The 24,675-nt window shown below is 39.7% G+C and overlaps 1 protein-coding gene across 2 annotated transcripts; it reads left to right on the top strand.

Moving 5' to 3' along the window:
• The first annotated feature begins 262 nt into the window (after window positions 1-262).
• On the top strand, window positions 263-22,849 carry slc26a1 (solute carrier family 26 member 1). Of its 2 annotated transcripts, none has more exons than XM_031745777.2 (8): window positions 263-500; window positions 15,877-16,360; window positions 16,448-16,654; window positions 18,497-18,743; window positions 18,843-19,074; window positions 19,453-19,636; window positions 20,117-20,404; window positions 20,504-22,849. In XM_031745777.2, the coding sequence occupies exons 1-8, from the start codon at window positions 430-432 to the stop codon at window positions 21,083-21,085; spliced, it is 2,295 nt and encodes a 764-aa protein (XP_031601637.1). In that variant the 5' UTR covers window positions 263-429; the 3' UTR covers window positions 21,086-22,849. The 2 variants fall into 2 exon arrangements, with proteins under 2 accessions (XP_031601637.1, XP_039471654.1); XM_039615720.1 differs by lacking the exon at window positions 263-500 and adding an exon at window positions 9,449-9,577.
• Window positions 22,850-24,675: the final 1,826 nt, after the last annotated feature.

The raw sequence follows: 24,675 nt of genomic DNA, 5'->3' as shown, positions 1-24,675 counted from the left end.
GAATATTTTTATCTGTTTTTAAAAGACATCATAATAGTTTACTTAATTACAGTGTAAATACGAGCAGTGTTTATGAGCTGAATATTAAAGAACAACATTTGTTTGTTCCCTTATGATAATACTGGAGTATGATGAAATTTCATACTGAAAATACATCATCTTTACAAATATGCACATACACACATGCGCACTAGCAGGAGCTTAGTTGCCATGGTTTCCATCATCCACAGACAACGGTTCCCCTCTCTCGCTCCCTCCTTCTCTCATATTCTCTCCCCATCCCCCCCCCCACCAGGCTCTTCTCCACAGACAAGAGGTATAGGGGCTGCTGCTCCCATCATGCTTTGCAGTAGGAAGCAGGAAGAAGCCAGAGACTGTCAGCAAGCAGCAAAGTGAACGACAGTACAGAGGAAAACAGACCGATAGTGAATGAGGAGGCAGGACTCAGGGAGTTATGGCCAGTGTTGCCTTCAGGACACATTCAAGCTCTTTCACTCTGGGTAAGTCCTGCCTCACTTTGCTTGTCTTTAACCAAAACTGTGTCACAAAACCATGATGAAGCATGTAGATGGTGGAGCAGGCTTGCAGACATATGCATGCTGCTGGTGGATTTAAAGGGGCAGTGCAGTAATCCTTTTAGATGGAACAGGATAAGGGTCTTTTTTTTCTTGCTTTACTGAAAGAGATCCACAAATGCTACAAGACTGAAGAAACGGTCACTTGTAAATGGTTAGTCGCTTAAATAGTTGTGGAAAGCAGGAAATGACAGTGCAGTCTGTTCTTTGAAGTTTTGATGTTGTTACAAAGACGAGTGCAATATCAACAGTGCAATAGTGAGTGAAGATAAAGAGGCAAATTGCCACATCTCGCTGACAAATATGCCATTCAGTCTAGCATATAATGCAGTGAGGGACACACCCACACACTTGCACACACAGAGAGACACAGTGTCTTTTTCTGTGAATTTCACCCCTATTTATTATCCCTTGCAGACTCATTTAGATAACAGCAACAAGCAGATAACAAACAATCTGTGCCAAAATTTGCATGTTTGTCCCTCAGGAACAATTAATTTGAAGAAAAAAAAAGCTACAGAATTTAAAACAATTCGACATATTCCAATTATGTTATCATTGCACTGTTTTACTGGAGAATTTCAACTTCCTATTACATTTCTGAGGTTTTACTCTTGAAGGTTTTGACTATGACTACGTCAAATTTAGAGTTTTAAAAACCTCTTCCGAGCTCCTTTGTTGTTAAAACAACATATAGATACTATGATTTAGCCACCTCTCATTGACACCCCCGAGGGAGGGAGTATGTAATCGGTCATGTTTGTTTGTTTGTCTGTATGTCTGTTTGTTAGCAGTCTAGTGCGCTCAGTTTTTAAGATATGTTCAAATTTTGTCAGTAACAGCTCAAGCTGATTTAATTTTGGTGAAACCAAATATAGGTCACACCAAATATGAAAATCAGTAAAAACATTATATTACCCACAGTGTTTTTATTCATTGTCTTCAAACTTCACAACAATATACTAGGCCGTGGGAGACATGAGTACCCTGACGGGCTAAGCATTTGACCTTGACCTTCATTGTTAGTGGACAAGGTCAAAGTTCACCTAGACAAAAGCGAGCATGTACAGCATGGAGAGAGCAACTCTGCTCCAGTCACAGAGGTAAAGATAATAAAATACAACAATTTGGTATGTAATGCTTCAAGGTCATAGGTCATAGGTCAGACAGCAGCGTGTTGTAATAAAAACAGACTAACGTCAGCATGTTGTAATAAAAACATCATAAACATCACTGTTTTAGTATAACTCTTGCCCTTCCGGGGGGGCGGTCGTACACTCAGAGTGCTCTTGTGTCATTTTGTTTAGCTAAAGTAATTGGAAATAATTGCAAGGATTCTTCTAAAGGGTAAAATTACACGGAAATTGCTAACAAACTTGAAAGTCAGTATTTGGTTTGACCACCTTTATTCTTTCTTGTAATTTCTTTAAGTCGTCTTCAGGAAAAGTTCTCCAGGGTTCTTGAACGACCTTTACAGCTTTCTATTTAATATTGGCTGCCTTTTGTTCTGTTCTCTGTCAGCATGATCCCAAACTGCCTCAGTAATGTTGAGGTCCAGGCTTTGGGGAGGGAAGGCCAATCCATGCCTGTTTTTACTGCACTGGGAGTGTGTTTGGGATGATGGCCATGCGGAAAAATGAAGCTGTTATCAATCAGATACTTGGTATTGCATGATGGATCAAAGTTTGACTCGAGTTTTCTACATGCAGCCCCAAACTATGTCAGAGCCTCTACTGTGTTTTACCGGATGTACTGTGGATCTATTGTGGTGGCATGTGCCACCCTAAAGTAATCTCTAGCCATCCCTAGTTTATTAAAGTAAGCTGGCACATTGAGCTTAGCTGCAATTAACACTGAATATAAATTCTAAAACTAAATATATTACATAATGTTACCCCCCCCACCCCCACCCCCCTCCCCCTTTGCTTTATTTCTTGTTTACGTATATTTCTGTTGCACTCTTGAAATGCCATGGTGAGTGTTATACACTAAGAAATCAAAAATGGGATTTAGATTTTTTGTGAAAAATAGGTACAATTGTTCATGACAGTGCAGATATTTGACATTTTGTGTAAATTTGAGCATTTAACAATTTGATTATTTCTAAAAAAAATACAAAAATAAAATAAAATAAAAAAAGAAAACTTAGACTTCTAGTTAGACTTGTATTTCTAACTGATCCACCTCATGTTGTGTAGCTTTCTGGATTTTATTCTTATTGGGCTACATGCTTATTTATTATATAGATTATACAGTACACAAAATCAAAATTCACTTTTTTATGTAACCGAGTGTTTAGTTATCTGGGCTGAAGCCAATAAGAAAGTTAGGGACTATATTTATATGAAAACTGTGTATACTTGCGCTATTTGATGTACTTTAACCATATATAGTACATATTAAAGTAACACCTGCATACGTGTGAAGAAATGGCTTTGATTTTGCCTCCCCATCTGATTTCCATGCCACCCTAAGAAAATTTCTCTAGCTCCGCCCCGGTGTCCAGTCTTTTTCCCTGTTTCTTAAGGTCATGAATTTCAGATACTGTTCATAGTTCCTAGTTTTAGGCCTGCAACTTTCTTTGGCATTGTTTGCAGACTGAACAAAAAGAAAAGTGACCAAATTAAGAATGTTTGTAACAAAATTCCTAAAGATACAATTTAAAATTGGTTCTGTGTAGAAACATCACTGGTTGGAGTCAAGTGTGTTTTTTAAGTTTGAATGATTCATAGGTCAGTGATAAGTAGCTTAACAAACAAATCTGTTTCCTCTGAAAATTATTGGTGCAAAGATTGGATTGAAAGTCAGTGAAAAAGCAGCCAATGTTTAAAGAACTCTGAAGGACCTTCAGAAAGCCTGCTTACAAGTCTGGCTCCTTGGAAACAAAATATAAAGAAATGAGGGGTTGCCCAAGAGGTTTTTTTTGCACAGCACTAATTGTCATGACACATGTGTTTCATGTTTATCCAGTGGTTCGATGACGCTAGGATTAGGTCCTGTACAGCTACATTTGGACATTTAACATTTATTGGATGCCAATTTATTCCTGTGGAATTCTGTGAATTTCATGTAGTCAATGTATGAAGGCTCTGTTACCCTTGGCTTAACTCTTATTAGTAGTAGTATTTTATTTAACGGGATAACACAGATTCAAATAGTCAATCCATGCACGCCACCAGGTATTTTGGAATCATCAAATAACCTGACGGTCATGTCTTTGAACAGCTGTAAACCTAGAATCTTCTTACTATGAGATGACAGATTGATGATTTGTTTTATTGGTTTACTTATGTAACATAAGTAAGTACACTCAGTTTCATAAGGTTACTTAGTGTTTTCTTTATTCTACTCTCCTAGCTTACTCCATGGTAAAGTGCTTTTACCAATTGTGTTACGTTCCCCTGAGGGGTCTAGGCAGTGAGGGGGAAGTAACAAAAAGTGTCCGGGTCAGAAAAAGGAGACAAGAAGGCATAAGGGTTAAATTGTTAAATTAAAGCGTTTTATTAAAGTAGCTCAACTAAAAGAGATGGACAAGCCGCTATCACCATTTAAGAAAACAAAACTCAGGCGTTGGTCAAAGTAAAAGGTAAGCCAAAAAGAAAGAGCAGCTCATTAGCTGCAGCCACTCACATGGCACTCTGGCCCAGAGCTCACCTTTCTCTGGGCTTAAATCCCTTCAATTACTGATAAGAGTCAGCTGCACAAAAGAAAGGTGGCGCCTAAGGCAGGAGAGATTTGAAGGACACGCCCACACAAGCACCTTCAGGAGGAGGCCCTGCTAGGGCCGTAACACCCCCTCCCATGAATACAAACCCATGGTTTGTCAAATGATGACGATAACCAAAACAAAACAATTAAGTCCGTAACCGTTTTGTCACCAAATTGCAGGCTTTCCACCTACCAAACCCCATAGCAACGGTTAGGCATTTCCTGCGGAAGCTGCCAAGCCCATCTCAGTGGGTTCACAACATTGACAGAGTGGCCCCAGACCCTCGAAACAGTGTCCCATGTGATAGCCAGGGCTTTGGACCATCACATGTGGAGAACCCAGCAGACTGTTAGTGGGCCTTACAGAAACACTTCGCAGACGATTCCTCAAGTCAGGGGCACAGGCATGTTTGTTAGCCAGGGGTGCAGGTCTGAGTGGTGGCTTTATACATGATCTGTCCCGCTGCAGGTCATTTGGAGTGCCTGGGAAATTGTCAACCAGCAACAGCTCAGAGCTAGTTGACCCCTTACACTCACAGGAGCCCCTTAAGCAACTATGCCCCAAGTGTGGTCCTTTGCTGGGCCTGACAACCTTGTCAGTTTGAGAACCACAACTGACTGTTTTCAAATCAGGCCTTCTTCCCTTCAGATGTGCTTTGCGTTTAAGTGCCAGTTTCACACAATCAGCAGCCACATGGCCAGGCTTGTGGCAGAAGAAACAGTTTTGCTTTGGAACTTGAAACCACCACTTTTTCAGCCTTTCTAGCTGACTCACTCCTAGCTCTAAGATGTATTATGGTGAGAAAGGATGTCACATTCTACAGCATTTGTTTTATGAGTTAGGGTAAACTCATCTGCCAGTGTGGCAGCCTGCTGTAAAGTGAGCCCTTTGTTCACTTAAAGAGCAATGCACTCAGGCACAGCGTTCTTAAAGTCCTCTACCAGCACAAGCTCACGTAACAACCCCGCATCGTTAACCTGGCTTGCAGAACACCACCTATCAAAGAGCTTTGCCTTCTCCCTAGCGAAGTCTAGGTAGGACTGACCCTGAGCCAACTCCAAACCTCGAAAATGCTGCCTATAGGCTGAACAATTAACGAAAAACTACACAATTTACTTTGACTGACCAACTTGCCTCTTGCTGCATACACAACTTACCCAGTTCCTAAACACAACAAACTTTACCTACCTATCTTCTGGAGCGTGCTAGGCTCAAGGCGACTTGAAAGGCAAAGCTTCAGCAACCGGAGCCCTGAATTGCCTACCCCCAACAGGAAACTTAACCCCACCCAGGATTACTCCAAAAATAAGAAAGGCAAAATAAACGAGTGCCTGAAGGAAGAGCTTTGAAAGCTTTCAAATATCCCGGACGAGCTCCCACTTGTTACGTTCCCCTGAGGGGTCTAGGCGGTGAGGGGGAAGTAACAAAAAGTGTCTGGGTCAGAAAAAGGAGACAAGAAGGCATAAGGGTTAAATTAATAAAACTCTTTAATTTAACAAAGTAGCTCAACTAAAAGACGGACAAGCCGCTATCACCATTTAAGAAAACAAACAAAACTCAGGCGTTGGTCAATAAAGTAAAACGTAAGCCAAAAAGAAAGAGCAGCTCACTAGCTGCAAACACAGACACACACAGCTCACTAGCTGCAAACACAGACACACACAGCTCACTAGCTGCAAACACAGACACACACAGCTCACTAGCTGCAAACACAGCAAAAACACTCAGCTCACTAGCTACAACCACTCACATGGCACTGTGGCCCAGAGCTCACCTTTCTCTGGGCTTAAATCCCTTCAATTACTGACGAGAGTCAGCTGCACAAAAGAAAAAGGTGGCACCTAAGGCAGGAGAGATTTGAAGGACACACCCACACAGGCACCCTCAGGAGGAGGCCCTGCTAGGGCCGTAACAATTGCTTTTTCCTCCATTATCATTTTTCTCATTGATGATATCCTCGGGTTCATTCAGTCCACATTTAGATTGACATTCTTCATTCAAAATAGGCTTAATAGTGTGACAAAGTGTGGCTATTGAATCTCGTAAACTCGTAATTCTTTTCGTGTAGTATCTTATCGAAATGGTCTTATTAGCAGTATGTCATGTTCAGCTTTCTGTTTTGTCTACCCAATTGTATTGAGGTAAACAGTCCTACATTAATGTGAAAAAATAGTTTTCACAGGGCTTTGAAAATTTAAATCCATCCCATCCTTCAGTAGCTTGCAGAACCATCTTTAGCAGCAATGGCTATCTAATGCTTATAAAGTCTGACTTTTAGGAGTTTAGGTCCACTCTTCTTTACAAAGTTACTTAAGGTTATTGAGGTTTTCAGGCATTCATTTGAGTATAGCTCTCTTGAGGTCCTGCTACAGCCATAGACTGAACTATTGCACCATCTTGTTTCTTCTCGTTTTTAGCCATTCTGTTGAAGATTTGCTACTATACCTGGTATCATTGTCCTGTCACGTGACTCTGTTTCGGCCAAGTTGTAGGTGTCGGACAGATAGCCTCACATTTGACTCTAGAATACTTTGGTATAGAGAGGATTTCATGGCCAACTCAATTACTGGATGGTCACCTGGCCCTGTGGTTGCAAAACATCCCCATCACCATTCCACCACCGTGCTTATATGAGGTATTTTTACTGCTTTGGTCTCATCTGTCCAAAGGACATTTTTTCAGACATTTTTGTTCAGGTGCAACTTGGCAAATCTAAGCCATGCTACTATGTTCTTTTTAATGAGAACCGACTTTCTCCTAGCAAAACAACCCAACTAACTGTGTCTTTTCAGTCTTTTTTTATTTGTGCTATCATTTAAAATACTAACAAAAGCTTGCAGAGTCTGAAATATAGCTTTTGGGTTTGTTTGTTTTTTTGCAATTTCTGTGATCTCACCTTGGGGTGGATTTGCTGGGACATCCACTCCTGGGAAGACTGGCAACTGTTTTGAATGTTTTCCACCTGTGAGTTGTCTTTCTCACTTGGCATCATGTTAAGAAACACCCGAATGTCTGTGTAAGTATGGGTCATTAATTGCCAATATTCCCCTTTTCATACTCCCAAGTCACATACTGCAACTGAACACTTGTACTGCCAAACTCACACTCACAATCAGTTAATCAATTGATCGATTAGTCAAGGTCCTATGAAAACATTATTTTTCACAATACTCTATATAATGCTTTCCTACTCTGAGAACTTAAATAACTTTTTACTACAATCAACTTTCATCCATTCATACAGAACTTCTGTGCCATCAAACACCTTCTGTCATATTCAGACTCCGTATCTTGTCCAGGGAAACTTTAAAATGCAAAGTGGAGCAGCCAGTAATCGAACCACTAATTTGATCAGAAGACAGCATTTCTACCAGCTGAGACCAAACAAAACAGACAGGCACAGGCATCAATGACAACTGATATTGTGATTATCTGATTAGGTGAGAAACATCATTTAGAGCAGGACCGGGCTGGCTTGCAAATGCATGGCAGCATTAAGACTTGAGCAGCTTAAATATTGGACCTAAATTAGATTCACCAAGTGGATGTGTGAAAAGGCATCAGGAGAGCCGTTAGCTGATGTGCGATAACGTTGAGATCAGTTGGTGTCCCAGGATTGCGATTGAGTTTATTTAATAAATGCTTAATGCCACACTTGCAGACTCTGTACAGTGCAATTTACCAATTTTTCATAAACATCTCACGTGCAAAAGCTTATTGGAATGAGCTGCTAATATAAAACAGATTAAGCTGAAATATAACAACACCTCATCCACAAGACCTCACACTTCACAGTGCACTGCCTTGGGTCATTAAGAATACAGCAATGAGGTATGAAGTGGAACAGCTGCATAGCTGTTAAAAAATGCTGGTTTAACCTGTTAAAGTGTAATAAGCTCAGTGCAAAGATACCAGGACTGTTTTTCTGATCTTTCAGAAAGATTTTAACCAGAGTAACCAAGTAATCTTATTTGAGCCCGGAGCAATTCTCACAGTCCCCCATCAGGAGAGATCGTCTTTAAAAAGCTAGTGATTCAATCAGCTACTGAGTCAGTATAGGTACTTCAGTTTGTAAAAGGCTGATGTCTCAAAGTTTCTCTGCAATACTCAGTCTTTGCACTAAAAATGAAAGCTTTCAGAGTCCGTGCACACTGCTGCTAAATGTTATGTTGGCACATTTTGACTGCTGAATTTGTTTTTCCTCCTCCAAGGTGCCTTTTCGGTTTTGCTTTTACAGCTTTCGCGAAGCAGGTAACGCCTTGTAAAACAGTATGTATATGTTTATTTTCATCAAGATCTCATACAAATGTAGGCAAAGCGCTGCCTTCCCTTCTCTAGTTAGAGGGATTCACAATTGCTGTTAGAAGATTTCCACACTAATGAAGCAATTTGAGACGCTGCCCATGAGACGAAAAAAACACATGTAAATTGGTTTGTAAAGTACTAATGCCTTTTTATCCAGAAGCACAAATACCATATTTATTGTAAATCCTGATTAAATGTGCTTTGTTGAAATAATGAATAACAAAAAATAGTAACATGTCAGGTTTTGCTGTGTATTACACAATACTAAAATATTTTTAAATGATTATATGTGTGTGTATTAAGAACTTTAATCAATTACCGAACCTTGTACCTTATAAAAAAGCTCATATAACCTCAGATTAGATTAGGTGCTAATTCATTAATACACTATTGGTGCAATGTTACTCATTCTGTGTGTGCTTTGTTTTTTTAATCCAGTCATATAGGAACAAATATTTGTTTAAATCATTATGCAAAGACCACTTAACTCACAGGTGACATGAGTTTATTTTAAGGAAAGCCGTTTCCCAACAGCAATTCTCTGCTTGTCACACCTCAGGTTTGGTTTATCTTCTGTTTGCCTTGTAATCCACTCTGTCTACAAGATATATTTAAATACTATGGATATGTTGACACAGAGTCTAGGTCCATTTTAACATTGCAAACACAATCACGGCCCGGGCCATCCAGCAGAGTGGATAAACACTGTGATCCAGTAAAAAATTGACTCGATTTAACCTCTTGCCAACAAACACACTTGCATATGAATACAAGACCCACCCACTCCCACCAATCAACCCAGTAGGGAGGGGGAACAAAGCGCTGCTCTTATCTCACCATATATATTCAGCTCTCACATCGACTGGTGTGACTGCTTGCATGACATCTGTGATTTGAGGCGCAACAGGAAGAGAAAAATACACTCAGAGTTGACTTAAATATGACACAGTGAAGACAGCTGTTTGTAGTTGTGCCAGGGACTCTACAGGTGAGTGCATTGTTATATTTCACTGACTGGAACTTTTCTATGAATTTGGATTTGGATGTAGAGGAAGTTTTGGCTTTGAAAGTTGAGTTTGTGTTTCACTGGGAAGCACAGTTCGAAGTTGTTCTTTATAGTGAGAGTAGTTAGTCTGCAGGTAACATGTCTGTGTTATTTCAGGAATATTTGTAATTATTTATTCCCCATTTGCAAAGGTTTTAAACACCACAGAGAAAGGTGTTTTATTTAGTTCCATCCATTTCAGATTGGAGATGTTTCAGAGGTATTAATGATAAATTGCACCTACTGTGCTAAGCCGGCATGGAGCGGTTGTTTAACATTTTAGCTTAGTCATTGTTTTTCTCTCTAGATGTTATCCTCGCTGTCATCTTTGACATCACGTCTGTGTGGAAAAAATTCTGCAGCATGACTTAAACGTGTGTTTAAGTCATGCTGCAGGCAAGTTGCCTGCAGAAGGACTGTTGGCTTTGGAAGACATCAGACTTAGTACTCATTATATGGAATGCCACATTTTCTAATATGCAGACCTGGCGTAATTTAATCACTTTTTGTGATATACACGGTCAACCCTGTCATAAATTTATATTTTGAGATTAAATGACAGCTGGGATGGACTCCAAGGTGAATTCTAAGCAGCTGAGAAGTGCTTTGATCACATGATTAAAGGCAGAAAACATTGATTAGAAACGGCTGACTGTCACACCTTTAATCAGTTGGTTTCGGTGCTTTTCGGGGCTGACACTGAACTAAATGTTATTTGTTTGGGTCCTCAGTGTGTGTCCTGTTCCTCAAAGCAGTTAATCTTTACAGATTGTATCTGCTGGTGGGGGTGAGCTACCAAGCGAACAGCAAGGCAGCTCATGATTTCTTTTTATGTGTTTTTCGTCAATGAAAAGGGTCACAATTTATCTCCTGTCACTTCTATCAGTTAGAAACTTCAGGTAAGATTTATGATACCCATATAAACATAGACTGGACTCTTTGTTGCTTCAAAGGAGCCGATTCTGTGCTGCCTGAACAGTTTTTGATCGCAAAACAAAACTACCCAGAGACAGCGAGTTTAACAAAAATCAATATAAAAGTTAAATATGAGCAAAACCAATCAGAAACAAAAACAGCAAATATATAAAAGTTTACCGATTCCTATCAAGTCATTGAGTACATAACAGCCAGCGCTGCCACAGGAAGTCTACAGTAAATCACAGCACATGCCAGCGTTCTGATGGCACAGGCAGATTACATGTCACTCGTTTTGTTTTTTTTTTATGGTTTCTGAGACATGTTATCTTAGCTGCAGCGCTGCTGCTACTGAAAACAATTAGCCTTGTAAAAAAATAATAAATACTGCCCTCCTGTATTGTTGAACACCAGGAATGTGCTGACCACGTGATAAGTTAATATCGCTATATAAATTATACTCGGTGCAACTGTAATGGCTTTTAAAAGTTGAACATGATGTGTTTACAAGCGACAAAGCTCTGATAATCTCCCCTAGATATATTAAAGCCTTCAAAGTTAGGACAAAAAAGTTTTAAAAAAATTAGAGGTTTGTTAAGACGTGTGCAGTCAAAATGCTGAATGACTAATAAGCCTGTAAAACTTTGAAAGCATAGTGCTTTGCTTATAGCTCAGAGCTGATCCTGATCCTGATGACAGTGAAGGAGGAAACATCAAACTAGGGCTGGATCAATTAATCGAATTTTAATCTAGATTACGATCTGGGTTTTCAACGATCATTAAAAATTACTGAGCCGATTATTAGCACCTCCCTCGTGCTTTACTCTCGCGCTGCTCCGTGTGGCAAATCGAGCGCACCTCTCTGCGTTTCGAACACGCGTCACAACAATTAAGAGGACCCGAGGAAAGCTCGGAAAGCTAAGCAGAAGTTATTTGGAGAGGAGAGGATAATGGCTGCTGAAGAAAGAATGCCGTTGGTTGAAAAGAGAGGTAAAACGACTTCAGTGGTGTGGAAACCAATGTTCCCTCTAAGCTGCGCACGTGCGCAATTGCGCACTGCTGGCACCGTCTCTGCGCACAGAAAATCTGCATTGCGCACAAAAAAAATCTAACCTGAACTGAAATTAAAATTAAAACTTTAACAATTCTGTTTTGCAGTGTTAGTCAGTAAGTGACTGGCTGCTCCTGTATGGGATTAGAACGATGCCACCTTATCTACATTCATCAGCATCATCACTTGGCAGATCACAGCTGGAAATAGTTGGATATTTTTGACACTTGTACAGTTAAAGAAAATACAGATTGTACACTTGAGTTTTATTTGAAGGCTTTTTGTTGTTGAAAGCACTCTCCGCCTGTGAGCAAAAACAAAACCAAAAAACCCCCACCCTTTCCTATTGGTCGAAAAAAGTACCGTGTCGACCAATCAAAAAATGATATGGCAACGTGGCATCTAGTTGTTAAGAAACGGGTGGAAGTTTTAGGAGTGACGGCGGTGTTCTGAGATGTGAGAGATTTGAGACGTTTAGCGCAAATCTTGTGTAGTTAGTGTGTAGTTAGTGTGTAGTGTAGTCAATAGTTTTGTTGGTGTGTCAGAACAATGAGGCGGCTGCTGAATGTTACAGGTGTTACAGGAGTGATACATCTCCTGTTGTCAGGCCTGCAGGTATCAGGCTGTTGTTCTCCTTTATCTCATAGTGGACAGAAATTATTTTTTGGAGTGGCACAAATAATTTGTGTGGCATCAGATTTGATGCAGAACAGCTGATTGTTCTGTAAATAGTTTGAAATGTTTATTTAAAACACCTTGGCTGCATTAAAAAAAAAATAGCTGCAAAAACTTTGTTGTTTGCCAAACTGAGTTACTTTTTTTTTGAAGAAGTAACTATATAATTAATTGCCCAGCATTGGTCATTATATACTGTATTTTGCAGACAGAGAGTTACAGGACTCTCTCCCAGACCACAGACTCATACTCATAATACAAGTCAGAGCTTTATGAAAAAAAAGAAAAAAAGAAAGAAAGTTGTGTTTTCAAAATTGGAGTTCAAGTTATTTTTACTTCCAATAGTGTTAACATACTACACAGGTCATGAACAAGATTTTTTTAATTTTCATTGTAAGTGGGCTAAAGCAGTTAATTAAAAGTAGTCTAACATAAATGTAAATGCTGTAATTTGATTATTTTAATAAACCATGTAACTTGGATGGATTAGATGCTGGCGTGACCACAGTGCACACGTCTGATGTCGCTCACAGTGGTCCAAGGGACCGCTCAGGAGTTTGTGTGTTCGCTCAGACACATGAAATATTTGAGGAACATTGGTGGAAACATTATGGGTTCATGGAGTCAGACGTGGATCAAATATTGTGCAGTATTTTGAAGTTCACTAAACATAGATGTTTACATTTTTCATTTATTTTTATATTGCAAACATTTGCACTGTAATCAGTATTTGCACACTATTTTATATTATTTTTTGACAATCTTTAAAGCCATTATTCAATACATTGTTATTGTTAAATAAATATCGTCAAATAATCGAGATCTCAATTTCAGTGAAAATAATCGTGATTATCATTTTTGCCAGAATCGAGCAGCCCTACATCAAACATAGAGTGGCCTACTAATACACCCGGCTCAAAAAGCCCTGTCCTCCACACAGTCCTCATTTATGAAATAGCTAGCCAGCGATAATGAACCGTCTGCTGCTTAAGAAGCAATGATTAAAAAGGGACAATACAGTTTAACTATGATTTGTTACAGTGGTCCCTTGTTTATCGCGGGAGTTACATTCTAAAAATAACCCGCAATAAGTGAAATCCGCGAAGTAGCCAACTTTATTTTTAACAATTATTATAGATGTTTTAAGGCTGTAAAACCCCTCACTACACACTTTATACACTTTTCTCAGACAGGCACGAACATTTCCACACTTTCCTCTCTTGTTTAAACACTCTCAAACTTCAAACCTTGTAGAAAAATAAGTCCAGTATTATAGAATGAAACCAAAGGCACCCGCAGGTGATGACGTTTTGACGACATTGTTGTGTTTGTTGGGGAGAAAACTTACAAGCATACAGTACAGCACTTCAGAGTCACACTGCTAGCGATCAAAGATTTATGAAGCTGAACCATTCTGTACTGTACAGGAGACATGGCACAAGATTGATTGACAATGGTCTACAGCCAATCAGGACGCAGAACACAACGCGCTGTAAAAAAAACAAAACAAAACAAAAAACATGCAAAATTGTACAAAAAATTCCGCGAAACAGCGAGGCCACGAAAGGTGAATCGCGATATAGCGAGGGACCAATGTATTAGCTTTTCAGTCTTTGTTAGACGTGAAAACAGCGGGAATAAATGGTCTGGGGCCCAGTAACCTTAAACACATGGATCACCTGCTTAACCAGGTGAGCTATAGCAGCACATGGATAGATAGTGGATAATTTTTTCTTTTTTTTAAATAAAATTCATCCCTGTAACCAAAAACAGTACTTGAAGCATTTTTTCGTTTCATTTTACTTATTTTGAGTTAGCAATTGTATGTGGTGTAATAGTTAGCCCATCAACCACCTCGTGACCTTCTGTGCTTTGGGACAAATATGTTGCTATGCTACATTTAGACACTTTAGTGAAAGTTGAAAACCTATGACAAATTCTAGAGTGAGTGTTCATGTACTCAAGCATAGCACGTTTAGTGTTTCATGCCTACTTTAAGCTAGGTGATAATAAAAAGAAGCTAGCAAGCTCATACAGACAATTTCAATTTTATTTTCAGCATGGCTAATTTTAGCATGCTAAACAGAGCAAAACACAAGTTCTGCAGCCATTTGGATTGCATGTTTATGCAGTTGTTCGCTCTATTGTCTCACAGCAAGACGTTTCCTGGTTCTGTGCTGAGATTGCATATATGCCCTTAAGGTTTCCTCTCACAGTCCAAAGAAATGTGTGCTAACTTAATTGGTGATTCTAAATTGGCAGTAGATGTGAGGCAGAAGAGTGCTTGAAGTGTATGACCTGATGATGTAAGTGCTGTTGCAAATTTCATTCATATTTGTTGAAACATTTCACTCAACAAATGTGTCAAAACACATTTGGATTAATTGTCTGGGAACCTCACATATTTGTAGGCTATAAAATATATTGCGATAAGGATAAGTAATACATGGTAGCTGTAAGATTAGGCTTTGTCCTTAGAATCCCTGAACCAATTTTCATGGTAATAGTTTTGAATAAATTTCACTAAAAATACCAAATGTTAACTCAGTGTGGCACTAGGTCAAAATATGAAATTCACCACAGTCATTAGGCTTCATCTACTGGGAGCTGTAATGGTTTGCACATTAACGAATCCATCCACTAAACTATTGGAATTTTCAGATATGACAAAGTAAACTCAAGCGAATGCAAGCTTCCAATAAGACAAACCTTAGTTTTCCCATCCATTTTCTTAACCTCTTACTCTATTTAGGGTTGCATGTGGGGCTGGAGCCTTTTCTAGATTATTGGTCGGGGGAGGCACTACTGGATAGGTCTACCCATCACATGGGCATTCCTTTCTCTTTTCCAAAACCAGCACCAGGGGTCATTTTATAAAGACTGCAGTCATGTTTTGTTCTGTCCTTATAAGGCCATTGTCAGTAATTTCCCATCGCTTTGGTCTTTAGTAACCTTGTCCCCACTCAGCCCCAGCATAGCCACAATAAAAGAGTGCAGGGATATAAGATAAGCCACGTTTCACTTGTGTCTTATATATCACAATTTAACCTTGTCCATATTGTATTTAAATCTTTATTGACAGGATCTGTGTGTGTATGTGTGTGTGTGTGTGTGTGTGTATGGTATGTTCACTTCTAGACAGTGAGGAAGTTTAACTTAATCTTGTCATTGACTAACTGCTCGCTTTTCAATGGAGGTAATTAACCCTTGCCCTGTTGTTAGTTTATTTATAAAGAAACATAGTGTTCAGTTAATTCATAACCCCGTGTGAACTTTCTCACACAGAGTTCTGAATCAGCAGTTTAAAGGACGTGGAAGAATGCACAAAGAAAAAACATCAGCAAAATTACACTATGTCATCACAAAGACTAGGGCCCGTTACAGAAAGCAGCACCTGCATGTCCTGAGAATTGTGACTTAAGGAATCCATAAAAGACGGAGTGCATTTGTTGTTTGGTCCAAGCTAAACTTTTAGATGAAAGTGGTTTAAATGGATTATCCTGACAGCCGTCAACAAATTTGTTAGACCTCAAAGATACAAACAGTGCACTCAAGTAGGAATCACTGAATATAAAACTGTATTTGTCCCTCTCTTTCGCAGGAGCACAGCTGACCACTTCATCGTCCACCCTTCCCTTTTCCTTACACTGTGCTCCCTCCTCTTCCTCTCTGAGACCATGGAGGAAGCTGCCAACACCACAGAAATCCCACCGGCCGTACCAGTTCTCTTGGAGCGGCAAGTTCGCCAGCGAAAGCCTGCAGTGTCAGTCCTTAAATCAAAGCTGAAGCAAGCTGTAACTTGCTCTGTGCCCAGAATCCGATCCACCCTGTCGGGGTTCTTCCCTGTGATGCGCTGGTTGCCTAAATACAACATTAAAGAGTATGTCTGGGGTGATGTGATGTCTGGGATGATTGTAGGTATCATCTTGGTACCACAGGCCATTGCTTACTGCCTGCTGGCAGGGGTGGAGCCCATCTATGGCCTATACACCTCATTTTATGCTAACATCATCTACTTCCTCATGGGGACATCCAGGCATGTGTCTGTAGGCATCTTCAGCCTCATGAGCCTCATGATTGGACAGGTAATAAATCAGAACCTGGTCAATCTCCCACGTGCATGTTAAGCATGCAGCTAAAGATTTTACGTTGTTGTTTTCTTTTTTCTGCAGGTGGTGGATAGGGAGGTGTTCCTGGCAGGTTTTGACCTCAATGAGGACTCAGCAGTGTCTAATATTGATGTCCTTAATGATACACTGGGCATAAACCTCACAGTCACTAAAGTTCACACTGTGGAGTTAATGGGTATGCAGTGTGGGAAGGAGTGTTACGCCATCAGCATTGCTGTTGCTGTTACATTCCTGGCTGGTGTCTACCAGGTAAAGAACACAATTGTTTTTCTGTGTATTCTGTTTTTCAAGCACCTTTGTTGGCAAGATGCACACACCGATACAGTGCTATGAAAAAGTGTTGGCCCTCTTCCTGTTTTCTTAGTTTTTTGCAGATTTGTTGCAGTTTCATGTTTCTGATCATCAGACATATTTTATTATTATACAAAGATAACCAGAGTAAATACAAAAACGAAGTTTTATAAATGTTGATTTCATTTATTAAAGAGAAAAAAAGTTATTAAAATCTATCTGACTCTGTGCAAAACAGCAATTGCACCCTAAACCTAATAACTGGTTTTGCAGTCCTTTGCAGCAAAAACTGCAATCAACCGTTTGCGATAACAGACAATGAGTCTTTCACATCACTGTGGAAGAATTTGGCCTACTCTTCTTTGCAAAATCATTTTAAATCAGCCACATTGGGGGTTTTGATCATGAATAACCGATTTAAACCTAGTTAAGCATCTCGATCTGATTTAAGTCTAGGCTACTCCAACTTCATTTTGCCTTTTTTGGGCCATTCAGAGGTGGACTTGCTGGTGTGTTTTGGATCATTGTTCTGCCGCATAACCCAAGTACCCTTGAGCTTCAGGGCACAAATTGATGGCCAGTCATTTTCCATCAGAATTTAGAACAGAATTCATTCAGTTCCATCAATTACAGCAAGTCACCCAGATCCTTAAGCAGCAAAGCAGCCCCAGATCATCACACTACCAACACCATGTTTGTCTGTTCTTTATTGAATGCTGTTGTAGTTTTATGCCAGATATAATGGGATTCAAACCTTTCAAAAAGTCCCCAAAGTCTTTGGGATGGTCAGGATGTTGTTTGATAACCAGAATCAGCTGACTGGCCGGTCGACCGCACAAGCAGCGACCCGGATAAGATGACCCTTTGCGCTCTTTTTGGTCACCAGTGGTTTTCACTGCCCATGGATGCCATTTTTACCCAGTCTCTTTCTTATTGTTGAATCATTTACACTGACATTAACTGAGGCAACTGAGACAGTTCTTTAGCTGTTATTCTGGGTTCTTCTATGGCCTCCTGGATGAGGCATCAGAGTGCTCTTGGAGTAATTTTGGTAGGCCGTTCACTCCTGGGAAGGTTCACCACTATCCCAAGCTTTCTCCATTTGTGGATAATGGCTCTCGGTGTGGTTTGCTAGAGTACCAAACCGTTAGAAATGGCTTTATGACACTTTCTATTCTGATAGATATCAATGACTTTGATTCTCAGCTGTTTATTTAATTGTATTTAAATTGTGGCGTGATACATTTCATTTTTAGCTCTTTCAGCCTACTTCAGTTTGTCAGACAGGTTCTATTGAAGGTATTTTTTTTATTCTGCAGCTTCGTCACTAATCAGGTCAGGGTGTAGCTACTGAAATTGAACTTGGTTTTTCAAAAAATGGGCTCAATCACAGTTAATTCATGATTTAACAAGGGGGTAATTACTTTTTAACCAGGGAGCAATTACTTTTTCACACAATGTATGCAGCCTGGCCAAGTGTTTCATCTTACTACAGTGATAATGCTTTAATTAAGGATGGTAAAATAATACAGCACAGTTAGACGATGTGTTTCTGTGGAAGGGTCATTATTATGATGATGATCTCACAGCTACTGCATTCGAATTTTTCCAGTTTTCTGGTATTTATTCTTTTCCTTTTTGGGCTTAAATTTCCACACATGTCAAACTGCACTTTGGTTTCTATATGCTTCTAACCTGAACCTTTTTCACAAATCGATCAAAACACCGCAAACACTTAACAAACCAGCATGTTTTGTTTTTTTACTTTCTTCGTCCTCAACATCCTTGTCTCCTCGGCAGGTTTTGATGGCAGTGTTTCGACTGGGATTTGTCTCAGTTTACCTTTCGGCTCCCATGCTCGATGGCTTCGCCACCGGAGCGTCCTTCACCATCCTGACCGTGCAGGCTAAATACCTCCTGGGTCTAAAGATTCCACGTCACCAGGGCTATGGCACAGTAGTCGTTACCTGGGTCAACATCTTCTCCAACATTCACAAGACCAACCTGTGTGACCTCATCACTAGTGCCATCTGTATCTCAATATTAGGTCAGTCACGTTTTGATACGTCACTCAATATAATGTAACCTGGAAAAATAAAATTTTCTTTAACATGGATTTTTATTTCACAATACATTTTTATTTCAGTGGCAGCAAAGGAGATTCAGGAACGCTATAAGGATCGTCTGAAGATGCCTCTACCCACTGAGCTTGTAGTAGTGGCCGGAGCTACACTGGCCAGTCATTTTGGAGAGCTGAACAGCCGTTACGGCTCTAGCGTTTCTGGTCACATCCCCACAGGGTTCATGCCTCCCCAGCTGCCCGGCTTTAGTCTGATGTCCCGTGTGGTGCTGGATGCCATTCCTTTGGCTGTCATTAGGTAAAGTAAAACCAGTTTAACAGCAGGTTGACTTTGGAAGAACATGTGCCTCTTATCTTAGTTATTACAGATACATATCAGTAGCCACATTATTGTTTGGATGGGATGCATGACTTTGAGTTTTGACTGGGCTTTCCTTTCAAAACACACATACCTAGGCTCATTTCCGCCTCTATTGTTTGCATTTTTTTAAAAAGGAAAGTGGTGTGGTGTTGCACCACTATGTGGAGCTAGGATTCTTTAAACTGCTGAACTTTCTAAGAAGCCTGCTCGATCTGTTAAATCCTGTTTGATAAGTTACTAGAAAACATCCTCACCTCAGGTGAGATGAATTTGCAAACTTAAATATTCACCAAAAATATCATTTTTGTCTTGTAGTTTTGCCTTCACGGTGTCTTTGTCCGAAATGTTTGCTAAGAAACATGGCTACACCGTTCGTCCCAACCAGGAGATGCTGGCTATCGGCTTCTGTAATATCATTCCCTCCTTCTTCCACTCATTCACCACCAGTGCAGCACTGGCAAAAACAATGGTGAAGGACTCAACAGGCTGCAAGACACAGGTAAATTTCTTCTTTGACCTGAAGGAATAGTCTAAAATCTCTCACTTGAAGATCTTGGAAAAAGTGTTCTCACTACATTTAGTTGTGAAGTTGTTGGTGAAAGCAACTGACGTACTAAAAACGCCTTGGGGAATACCCTCTGAGTTGCAAGTCATCACTGGTGATAACCCTAACCCTAACCTAAATTGACTTTTTTGCAAAAAATGTGAATGTTTTTTGATTTATGTTGATTAGATTGATTATTTTCTTTTTTTGCTGATTGCCAAGACTTTGTCTAATTACCCAGGGTTAGGTACATCACTGGTGACAGCTTAGACCTCCACGTTGTTATCCTGCTCAAACTTTCCTATGAGAGAAAACATTTTCTTGTAACCTTTTTCAAGTCTGTCCTGACGTCTCCAGTGTTAGTATTTATGTGGCAATTTGATTTCTTCATAACCTTAACTATCAGCTCTGTCTGTCTTCCACCATCTCCACCAGGTGTCAAGTCTGATCAGTGCCCTGGTAGTCCTCCTTGTCCTCCTCTTCTTTGCACCTTTCTTCCAAGCTCTCCAGAAATGCGTGCTTGCTTGTATCATAATTGTTAGCCTTCGAGGGGCACTGAGAAAGTTCAGGGATGTTCCGGCTAAGTGGCGTGCGAGCCGAAATGACGCCATCGTTTGGCTGGTTGCCATGTCAGCCACGGCTCTGATCAGTGTGGAGCTGGGCCTCCTTGTAGGAATAATCTTTTCCATGATCTGCTTCATCTTTAGGACTCAAAATCCAAAGGTAAGCAAATAACGTCATTTTAAATGAAGCTTATACTAATAATTGGAAAATGATTCAAGTAATTGTGAATAATCTCAACACTCTGGGGTTTGATGTCAGGTCTCCCTCCTGGGCCGGGTTGATGACACCGATTTTTACGAGGACTTGGAAGAGTATAAGAACCTTGTGCCACCATCTCGGGTTCAGATTTTTCGCTTCCAGGCTCCTTTGTACTACGCCAATAAGGAGTCTTTTCTCAAGTCTCTCTACAAAGCTGTCGGAGTCGAACCCTTCTTGGAGCTGACCAAAAGGAAAAAGGCAGAGAAGAAGGCCAAAGATGCATCTGTGAAGCAGGCCAAGGCGAACGGAGAGAAAAACAATGGAGATGTTGTAGTAAGACTGGTCCAAAGAGAACTGGAGTTCCACACAATAGTTTTAGACTGTTCTGCCATCCCTTTCATAGATTCAGCAGGCTTGGCTGCTTTTCTAGAGCTGGTCAAGGAATATAAAGGGATTGGCGTGAGTGTGCTCCTTGCCTGTTGTAACACCTCCCTCATTGATACCCTGCAGAAGGGAAAATTCTTTGGTAAGAATGACGAAGACATGGGAAGCCTTCTGTTTCACACAGTTCACGCAGCTGTTGTCCATGCAAACAGGGCAGCTGCAGCCACAGATAGCAGGTCAGACGACTCTGAGGTGTAGGTGAGCCAGAGGAGGAAGAGAAAAGAGAAAATATGTGCCTGGTTTGTTCCTCTGTTCGATTTCCCACTGGTGTTGCGAAACAATGTTTAGGCAGTATCAGTTTGGGCATTAGATAGCTCTATGATGCTTTTGTAACCCCTCTTTTTAGAAAACAGTGGAAATGATATTTTTAAGCTTTGTGCCTATTAAATTTGACCCAAAGCCTTCTGTTTTAAATATAAAGAAAATGTAATATAAAGAAATGGATTCAAGTTGACAATGAGTAACGCGAGCCAGAGTAAATGAACGACTTTGGCGAAGACACATATCCACTGATAACTTAATGAGAGAGAAATGGCTTAAAATATAACAAATTTTCTGCTTGTAAAAGTAAAAAAAAATTCATAAAGGTATGAAATCCAACTTTGCTACATGCATTTTTAAAATTGTTTTAAAGTGTACTTCATTACATTTTTCTCAAGTAAGATGAAGAAAATGGCAAAATAAATGGTCCCATAACAGCTGCAGTAGGCGTTCTCAGCCAGTAGTAGTCAGTTTTGTTTTGTTCTGTCATGAAGTTTCCTCTTTGCAGGAAAAGGAAATGAGCTGGAGGAATAGCGAAGCAAACACACACATAGCTTTTTAACTTTTCAGTGCTAACGACTGAATATAGACGTTTGCAATTAGTGTTCAGACAACAGTTTTACATAGTCTAGAGTTAAGTGAACCTGAATGTTTTTCAGGAGCTACATCTGAAAAAGCATTAGTGATATCAGTAAATAAGCTGTAATAGCAGAGCAAGCACTGATGAACTCTGAATCTGTGCATGCTTGCCTGTAGTGCTGAACTGGATGGACGTTTGTTTGTTTTTATTTTTTACCTTTTTTTTCATTCCCAAGCTAGTTTCCACTCAGTTTCTGACTAATTCTCTGTGTGCAGTTTAAATACAACACGCATGTGCCACAACATGAAAGTATTGTTTATTGCAATGAAAGATAAGTCAGTTCAGTTTATATCACTTGAACCTCTTGCCAAAGTCCATAATGGCTTTAATCCGGGGTTGTAGAATCCAGATTTAGAGATACATCTAAGTGCCAGCTATTACCTTGGATGTTAAATCATTCGTAAAAGGCTGGTTAAAGTTTTCCTGACACCAGGAAGGAAAGTTATACGTGACACACGAGGACTATGTGCTTTTCTCAGTGTGAGCTAGGTGAGGGTTCATTACAACATGCTAGTACTATTGGACCATTCCAGTGGCCCAAATGGGGAAAAAAGCATGGACAAAAATAGTAACATATGATTAAGATGTATATGGGGACTTTGCTCAAGTGAAAATTAAAACAAAAACTGGTGCTTTGAATCGACGGCAACAGGTGATACCATAAACGTGGTCTGATTCACTGCCATTGATTGTTAAATTCTGACTCTTGTATCTTTGCTAAACCACAATTTTTCTTGATATCTTTAAATCTCTTGGGACCGAGTGTTTTATTTTAAAATTTAAAAAATAATAACTGAGACTACCTATATCAATAAAAAAATGATATGTTAGGCTCAAGTGTTGAAAAACTGTCACTGTAATATGATGTGGACATGAGACAACTGTAAATTTTGAAAATCATTATTTTCATACATTTATGTTGTCATCTACAATTTCTATGATTTTATTTAACTGGAATCGTGATGGTGATTTTTGTTTTTAGCAGGAGTTTCTTTGACGTTCAACATCATCAAATGTTTTTTAATGTTTAACACTTAAATTAAACTGTCTTTAGAGAAACACCTGTGGGTGTGATTTATTATCACAATTACTAATATTATTGTTAATTAAAATTGGTTAACAAACAAAAGGATGTCATATAAAGAGAGACTAGTTATCATTTTGATAGAAAAACATGTACAGTTGTGGTCAAAAGTTTACATACACTTGTAAAGAACATAATATAATGGCTCTACTGACTGTCCCGTTATTTCTAAAACTCTGATTTTTCTCTGATAGAGTGATTGGAACAGATACTTCTTTGTCACAAAAAACATTCATGAAGTTTGGTTCTTTTATGACTTTATTATGGGTTAACAGAAAAAAGTGATCACATTGCTGGGTCAAAAATATACATACAGCAGTGCTAATATTTGGTTACATGTCCCTTAGCCATTTTCACTTCAATTAGGTGCTTTTGGTAGCCATCCACAAGCTTCTGGTTGAATCTTTGACCACTCCTCTTGACAGAATTGGTGCAGTTCAGTTAAAATTGATGGCTTTCTGACATGGACTTGTTTCTTCAGCATTGTCCACATGTTTTCAATGGGGTTTAAGTCAGGACTTTGGTAAGGCCATTCTAAAACCCTTATTCTAGCCTGATTTAGCCATTCCTTTACCACTTTTGATGTGTGTTTGAGGTCATTGTCCTATTGGAACACCCAACTGCGCCCAAGACCCAACCTTCGTGCTGATGATTTTAGGTTATGTTGAAGAATGTGAAGGTAATCCTCCTTCATTATCCCATTTACTCTCTGTAAAGCACCAGTTCCATTGGCAGCAAAACAGCCCCACAGCATAATACTCCCACCACCATGCTTGATGGTAGGCATGTTGTTCTTGGGGTTAAAGGCCTCACCTTTTCTCCTCCAAACATATTGCTGGGCATTGTGACCAAAAAGCTCGATTTTTGTTTCGTCTGACCACAGAACTTTCCTCCAGAAGGTCTTATCTTTGTCCATGTGATCAGCAGCAAACTTCAGTCGAGCCTTAAGGTGCCGCTTTTGGAGCAAGGGCTTCCTTCTTGCACGGCAGCCTCTCAGTCCATGGAGATGCAAAACACGTTTGACTGTGGACAATGACACCTGTGTTCCAGCAGCTTTTAATTCTTGGCAGATCCGCTTTTTGGTGATTCTTGGTTGACTCTTCACTCTCCTGACCAATTTTCTCTCAGCAGCAAGTGATAGCTTGCATTTTCTTCCTGATCGTGGCAGTGACGAAACAGCGCCATGCACTTTATACTTACGAACAATTGTTTGCACTGTTGCTCTTGGGACATGCAGCGGCTTTGAAATGGCCCCAAGTGACTTTCCTGACTTGTTCAAGTCAATAATTTGCCTTTTCCGATCCATGCTGAGCTTCTTTGACTTTCCCATTGTAACGTTTGTGGGCGTTTGTATCCAATGAGCCCTATTTAACTGGCCTAAGAGAAGTCACCAGCTGTAGTCAGTCATAATCTCTCACAAGAAGTTAAGAGGCCATGCTATGAAGCTCAGTTCACTGACAACTTTCTAAGTCACCAAAATTGCTAATTCATGTTGCTGTATGTATATTTTTGACCCAGCAGATGTGATCACTTTTTTCTGTTAACCCATAATAAAGTCATAAAAGAACCAAACTTCATGAATGTTTTTTGTGACAAAGAAGTATCTGTTCCAATCACTCTATCAGAGATAAATCAGAGTTTTAGAAATAACGGGACACTCGGTAGAGCCATTATATTATATTCTTTACAAGTGTATGTAAACTTTTGACCACAACTGTATTCAACCTACAATGGCCAATACTTTATACTTTGTAATTGAGAAACATCATTCTGAAATTGTTTCACATTATAAAGATGCAGCTT

This window comes from Oreochromis aureus, linkage group 7, assembly GCF_013358895.1.
Source record: "Oreochromis aureus strain Israel breed Guangdong linkage group 7, ZZ_aureus, whole genome shotgun sequence".
In the NCBI taxonomy this organism is placed as follows: domain Eukaryota; kingdom Metazoa; phylum Chordata; class Actinopteri; order Cichliformes; family Cichlidae; genus Oreochromis; species Oreochromis aureus.
Note: the sequence above shows the minus strand (reverse complement) of the source record. Positions and strands in the feature narration are given on the sequence as shown.